Source organism: Athene cunicularia (genome assembly GCF_003259725.1).
Source record: "Athene cunicularia isolate RWA chromosome 28 unlocalized genomic scaffold, athCun1 chr28_part1, whole genome shotgun sequence".
Taxonomy (NCBI): domain Eukaryota; kingdom Metazoa; phylum Chordata; class Aves; order Strigiformes; family Strigidae; genus Athene; species Athene cunicularia.
Genome location: NW_020799139.1, coordinates 139,456 through 146,901, shown reverse-complemented (window position 1 = coordinate 146,901; position 7,446 = coordinate 139,456). Strand labels below are relative to the sequence as shown.

Genomic DNA, 7,446 nt, shown 5'->3' with positions numbered 1-7,446 from the left:
GGCACGTAACGCTCAGGCGGACCCGCACAGGGCCGAGCCGCCCCCTTGCCCGCAGCCCACGAGCGTTGCACAGCGACAGGCGCTGCCCGACGACGCCTTCGGCCAACTTGGGGTTTTCTCAACAGCTCAAGCCCCAGAGCAGGGACCAGAGCAGCCCCCACACACACTCCCCTGACATCTGGACCCCAAAGGGCCACAAGGAACCGCAGCACCCGAGTGAAATCGGTGTAAAAAGATCAGGCAACACGCCAGGTGGTACTGCTGGGCTCCTTCGAGACCCAAGCATTTTTTAATAAAAAAAAAAAAAGTTAACTACTGCCAGTGCTATGAATCTGCCTCTCTGCACCCCTTCATTCTTTAAAGGCACGGGGATTTGCCCCGACAGACGATGGCAGCGGTACCGTGCCATGATGGCAGCCGGACTTTGCCTGGAGCACCCACCTCAGAGCTGCGGCTTCCCTCTTCTGCTGAGAGGCCAGAGGTGACGGTGAGTCCCTGTCTGCTCCCGGCCCAGGCTCCCGCACTCGCCCCACAGCCGAAACTCTTCAAACTGGCTGCAGTTACAGGGCCATGGAAGCCTGCCAGGATGAAGGAAGATCTGGGGCATTTTTTAATTTGGGCTCAGTTAGTGTGCCGACCATCAATTCTGTATACTTGCTGGGAAGCGAGATGGGAATTCCCAAAATAGAAGATCCTTGTGTTCTTTTTTTTTTTTTTTTCAACCTTGTTATTCTTGCTTCCTGATTCCTTACCCACAAAACACTCATTTTACCCAATCACATACTTGATATTTACTCCAGAATTTCACAATATAAACATACACAAGTATGTACAGGAAATAAAGCAACATCCTACTAATCACCTATAACATTAAAACACACAATCCCTTCCTCTTCAAAGCCACACACCAGCTCACTTTAGAGCACAGTAATTTTCCTAGTAGAGCTTTATGTTGAGATCTACAAGCCTCAATTGATGAAGTGTCTAATTTCCAGATAAATTCTCATTCATCCTAAATAAACACTAAAACTCAGAGCAGTACACTGAAAACTATGTAGGAAAACAAGACTCATTTTCCAAATTCCAAATAACAACAATCCCGATACACTAAGGAAGTCATTGCAATAGGTTCTTTCAATTTAAATACACAGATACTTCCTCAGTTTCACCCCCTTCCCCCAAATTCTTCTGATCACAATATCAAATGAGATTTAAAATACCTGAAATTGAAAAAGTGTTCAGTGTTAACAATAACCTTAAAATGAACTTACTTTAAAGAGGGCAGATTAAGCAGCAGTTGCACAATTACACAGCTTTTGTTTTCAACATCTTGAACGCCTTTATGTTTTCTTCATTTACTTCATCTGCCTTTGTTTATGAAAATCTCAGTATTTGAATTCCTCTGGTTTGATGAGCTGATAGAAATGGTCACACTACCTGCTGTAAACACCTCCAACATGATGCATGACATGGCACTTTAACAATTTGGGGTTTATTCATTAAATGTGCAGACAATTCCAATTGCCAGTTGATATTTGGATTTTAGTACTGTGGAACTCTTAGCATAAGTTATGCCCCCAGAAGAGAGAGATTTTGGGAATCCTTGTTTTTTTTTAGTTGAACATAACATACGCCTTTCACTAGTGCCTAGAAGCAAATATTTTGAAGAATATCAAATTAGTGATTTCCCAGTTTCTTTGCAGTGAAAAATTACAATGAAAATGGGCCTTAGAAAATAAGAGGCTTAGCATAATGGAACACAAATACAAATTCCTTCGCAAGCAATTAGGTCTGGAAACCTCCTTCAGATAAGAATTAAAGGAAAACACCACTCTCATCTGAAAAGATATTTATTTTGAGAAATTCAACTTGAACATTGTACAAAAAATTGACAAATTCAGCAAAACACCTATAAAACGTTTTTATTGGGTTTTTTTTCCTAACATATTAATATTATAATTTTAAGAAGGGTAAGAGTTACGAAAACCAAAAATAGGCACATTTGTTCCAGTCTGTCTGCAGTAAAGTGTGATTAAAAACATCCCCTGCCTTGTTGAGGTATTAAACTGCAAACTTTGGTCATGTTAGAAAAACACAACCCATTCACAAAAGTAAGCCTTCTCAGTGTCGCATACAATACACAAAATGTTTCATAAAAAGAGTCAGAATTGGTTATTTTCTCCATTTCCAGGTAGAAATGCAACAAAACAAAGGAAAAAAAAAAGTCATGTTACCATAATACACCTAGCATTAGGAGGAAACCTGAAAAGTTTGCAAATTCACACTAATCATATACAGCTACAGTGTTACATTTTACCCAAATAAAATCCGGTTGGCGAATTTAAACAGTTCAGTGCTTATGAAAAATACATAGATGTGGTGTTTCAGAGCCCAGTCTTTCAGAAAAGGACAAAAGGCACTTAAGAATGGCTTTAGTATATTCCACAATGGCATTTCTGGATAGAAGACAGCACCTGGCTGAACAAATAGTTCTGTAATAAGAAAGAAGTCCAACTGAGGTAGTACTTCATATTGCTCTGACTACTTGGCTATACGCAAGCAGCTTTTTTTGATATACAAAATTAGCACAAAATGGCTTTTGATAGGTTTGTCAGATGTAGAAAACACAGTTCTTTAAAGAAAATAGCAAATACCTTCTTCTGGTTTAAAAAAAAAGCCAGGAACCATCTTGTACAAATTGAGCATCAAAATGCTGCCAAGGTGATGCAAAAGTCTACCTTTATGGCCAAATCCCCAAACACTGAAGATTGTTCTAGCAACCAAGCCATCTTCTGGAATAAAAAAAAATAATAAAAAAAGAGGGGGCACTCTGAGAACTTTCATACTCATTAGCAGCCTTACCGGAAGCACTTTGTAAGTCCATTTAAAAAAAAAAAAAAATCTGCACTGATAAATGGCAGGTTTGGGGGGATGGGGGGAGAAACCAAAGTTCAACATTTAAAACAAAAACAAAACCCACGAACATACAAAATGATATTCCTTGAAGTTTATAGTTTTTTTAAAAACAAGGAAGACTTTAAACTTTTTCTGGGAGAACACAGACTACTTTTTTTTTTTTTAAATTAAGCCCATTAAAAACCCATTAATAAGTTTGAACAAAAGAAAATTAGAAGTGCTTTACAGAATCACCGTCCATTGCCGTATCCAGGAAAGAGCTGAGTTAGGATGGTCTGCAGTGTTTCATTCACTTGCATAGTGTAATTTTTGCCAAGATCGTAGCGGCAGGCTGGACAACTGTACACATCAGCTTTGAAGGATCTATCCAAACAATCCTGGTGAAATACAAAAAAAAAAAAAAAAAATCATTGGGTAAGAACAAGAGACATGCAGTTTTGCTTATTCTACATAGCCCCCACTGGAGAGAACGAGATTCATTTTATATCGTAGTTCACCCAGGTGTTGGCAGGAGCTGAGAAAGGCTGAGAGCAGGGCTGGCAGATGGAGAGAAAGCTGCCTTCCTTCCACACAACAGCACGTGCACCTCTGCAGAGCACGTGAGTCACGGACATAGCATTTAGGTAGAAATACTACATTCAATTAAATTTCTAAAGATGAAGAATTCCCCTGCAGCCATTAAAAGACTTTTGGAGCTTCTGCAAAAACACTTCACATAATTCAAAAAAACAAAGCAAAAACCCCGTATGCTCTGTAACATTCTCGAATCCATCCACATCACCTGAGCCAGCAGAGAAGCTCTCGTCATCTTTTAAAAGAACTGGATAGTAGCAAAACAACAGCAGAACTTTTTTGAAAGCACAGACTTTTCTATGCCAGAGAACTTTCATCAAATCATAAAGTTTTAAAATATAAACCTGCCTTATGCTAAAAGACTAACTACTGGCAAAAAACCCCAAAGCAACCAAGCCCCCCTCCAGCTCTCTCACCACTAAACAAGTCAGCTCAAGGCTTGGCTCAACAGAAGTTACATCAACCACTCACCTTGCACACGTTGTGCTGGCATACGGTCGTGACTGGCCGAAACACAACCTCCTGACAGCAAATACACAAGAAGGCCTCTTCAACTTTATTTAGAAATTTCTGTAAAGAGAACATTTGAATCACTGCCACCACGTTCAGAAAGATATGGAAAAAAAAACCCAAAACAACAAGACCCCACATTAAGTGCAAGGGATTGCTTTAGTCATAGAAAGCTTTTCTACAAAGATTAACAAGGAAAAAAACTAGTCACAGTAAACGAGTTCTGGTAACTGTCTTCTTACTGACCTCTGGAGGCTTTAGCATTATGCTATGGATGTCTACACTAAAAAGCCACTGTAGGTCTGAGGCTGTTTCATGCAGCCGACAGGTTTGTGTCTAGGGCTAGCAAAGTAATTAGTTGTCACTTTATTACTGGGGGGGGGAAAAAAGCGCCAGACACCAGACATACCGGTCCATCTTTGAGAGCTTCTAGTACTTCATTCCACAGTTTTTCATTGGCTTCATCCCTTTTTATAAGAGATTTTTGCTGAGATGTCAGCTTGTATGGCTCAACTTTAGTTTTCTTTGGAGTCTCTGTAGGGGAGCTAATGAGTTTTTCCTCCCCACCTGAAAGAAAACACAGCAACTCTGGAAATGACCAAACAAAAAGCAACTAGAAAAGAGTAACTATGTAAAATGCACAAAAACCTACAAGGCTTTCTATATCCACTTGCCTACTCCACAAACCTGCTGATTTTCTTTTCCTCTTTCTTTTTCCTGGGGTATCAAACTCATCATTTCCATCATTTTCTTTTTCCTTATCTTTGTTTGCAACAGCTTCCAAATACCCTTCAGGATACTACAGGAGAACACAAAACAAAAAGCATCCAATGCAAACACGCCTGTTCACAGCCTCATAGGCTATTACAGGTCAGAAGAACCACTCCAGGAGTTCTCTATCTTAACCAAAAGATCTCCGCTCTTGCAAAGCAGTTATTCAGACTACAGAAATTCTGTACAAGACAGTGAGTTTAGTCTATTCAGCTTCTCAATGTAAGAAGAAAACAAACAACCCACAAGACTGAAAGCACTTGTGTCCCTCTCACAGTCTAAGGGGGCTTGTCTTGATTTTTACACAAGGATCATCCTCAATAGAAAGATATAATAAAAAATTCCTGCTATCCACCAAGTTCCTTGTCCAGGGGAACCACGAAGATGTTCCAACAGCGTACCTGCATTGTTAGGCCAAGTTTTTTCATCCTGTCCTTCCCTTCTTTGGTCCAAGGAGCAGGTTCTTCATCATCCCTCCTAAGTAAGTAACGCCATACTAAAAATCCAGATTTCCCTGTCTCAGGCCAGTATTTCACAACCTAAAAAAGTCAGATGCAAGCCCATCATACACTGTAAAAACTCCTTGGCCGTAACGACATCATCTTTCCCCAATTCAGCAGGCAAATTCAGATCCTTCTTACCTTATATATTCCATCATATCTGTTCCCTTCTACAGGAGCATATTTGCTGTGTTTGCCTCCTTTTACGTTCCTCACCACTCGGACTGGCTTCCCAGCTCTCCAGTCCTTGGCTTCAGCTCCATTCTTGTCGTTGATGGGGGCACTGCAGTTCAGAGCCAGAGCTCTGTAACAGAAAGCCCAGTCAACTTAATGTATTTACCAGGCAGAACTCCTCAGAATCAGACAAAGCAAAGCGAAGCTTGCATGGTAAACCAGCTACTAAGTAGTAATATTTTAACTACAGTTTTACTCAGAGCAACACATGGATACAGTTAAGTAGAAAACAAAGAGTAGCAGCATACAGGCATCACACTGTGGCTACCAAAAAAATGGAAGCCACTGCCTCTTTGCAGATACAGCCCTTGTGAATCTCTTCCAAGGAAAAAGAACAGAGCCAGGCTTTTGTTCGTTGGTCTGAAGTAGTAAGACTTTAGAGTATCTTGTATAGCACTAAGAACTCTGGCAGATAGTAATTAAGCCTCCTGACTGCAGACCACATGTTAAATACGCTGATTATTCATGACATCACCCTAATGTAATTGCACAGACCACCTCCTCCACTCAAGTCCACACATATCTGTAAGAGTAACAGTTCAGATTTACAGATGATCTGGTCTCCCAGGGTGACCAGTGGCTGGAAAGGTCTTCAGGAGAGTATGAAAACTTCCACACTAGTTTACTACTCCATTCCTTACATTTCAGTCAATATTATATGTGAGACCAACAGCATTTACAATTCTGTTTCATTTACAGTGCACTGTGAGAAGCATTCCCATTGTGCAGCCTGCACCAACAGCTGAAACTTAGTGTTGATAGTTTTTCCACTTAGCCAGTTTCTTTTGATACAAACAGGACAAACAATTTTTCAGGCTGACAGATCGCCAGCTACTCGGGTCAGGAATGGAGCACGAATGTTGCTGACCTGTTCATATTGGTGAGTTTTTGATCACAAGATTGCTCTGCTGTGCGTTTGTTTCCAGAAAGATCACGCCCTCCGCTCCCTGTATACGTGAAGGAATTTCCATGATCCTGAAACATATATGGATGGTTTCGACACATTCACAAAAATAATTCAATAGAAGCAGAAGAGTCTTTTAATCAAGTATTAATACAGTATTCTCAAAATGAAAAGTTGCTTCCTCTGTTTAAGCTCCCAGACTCAAGTCTATGATCCTGATATTGTCAAGAGAGAAGAGTCAGGGTGACAAGTGGTGTCTTGTCACACACCTTAACAGCACAAAGAGTTAAGTTCCAGGAGCACGGCCGCTTGCACAGGATCCATGTGCCAGATAAGGATAATATAACTTGTGCCTCAGTATTTACACTGTGCCTGACCTTGAAGACAGAGTTAAGACTTAGAACAGCTACTAAGATTTGTAGCTACCTGTTCTACCCAAGTCCTAGCAGGCATTCAGGGTAAGGGGGTACAGGCTAGTAAATGCACTGGTGAACTGCAAGAAGAATGAGCAGCAGAGCCTGGTACAGCCTCGTCAGCAGAACCAAACGGTACATTCGGAAGTAGGAGTCCTGTCCCTAGATTTGTTCTGAACACTCCTCTGACACAGGAGGATCTGGCAGCATGTAACAGTGAGACTGTTCAAACTGTGGATGCAGTGGAGACCCTGAAAAGGCAGCTAAGGATGCTTGGATTAAAAGCTGTCATAGGGATATTAAAAACTTAAGCAATCCTGTTTTTCAGGTTGGCACATATTGCTTGACTGTAGTTTTCCCTTGCCTAGTTTTCTCCTGAAAAACGTAAGTATCATCAAGATGGGGAAAGTAGGCAAGTGAATATAGAGTGTAAAAAATAATGAAGGCCGAGTCTTTGTTTTAACAACAAGTTAGTTTGGTTCTCAGACATAAATAATCAAGATTCACTTACTATGTCATCTTCATAGCCTCCTGCCAGAACCAAGGAATAGGCCCCATCATTACTCCTGCCATGTATACCTGCTACGTGGGGCCTGTGAAAAAAAAAAAAAAAAAAAAAAAAAAA

The 7,446-nt window shown here is 40.6% G+C and overlaps 1 protein-coding gene across 1 annotated transcript in view; it reads right to left on the bottom strand.

Annotated features, from left to right (window-relative positions):
* Positions 1–1,930: 1,930 nt before the first annotated feature.
* Positions 1,931–7,446, bottom strand: part of UHRF1 (ubiquitin like with PHD and ring finger domains 1) — a 10,557-nt gene continuing 5,041 nt past the window's right edge. The window contains exons 8-15 of the mRNA XM_026865092.1: positions 7,333–7,426; positions 6,373–6,479; positions 5,412–5,574; positions 5,172–5,309; positions 4,687–4,798; positions 4,409–4,566; positions 3,961–4,059; positions 1,931–3,293 (exon numbers count right to left, since the gene is read on the bottom strand). Of these exons, the coding sequence (XP_026720893.1) occupies positions 3,147–3,293; positions 3,961–4,059; positions 4,409–4,566; positions 4,687–4,798; positions 5,172–5,309; positions 5,412–5,574; positions 6,373–6,479; positions 7,333–7,426 (1,018 nt within the window). The 3' untranslated portion in view covers positions 1,931–3,146. The remainder of the gene's footprint in view (positions 3,294–3,960; positions 4,060–4,408; positions 4,567–4,686; positions 4,799–5,171; positions 5,310–5,411; positions 5,575–6,372; positions 6,480–7,332; positions 7,427–7,446) is intronic.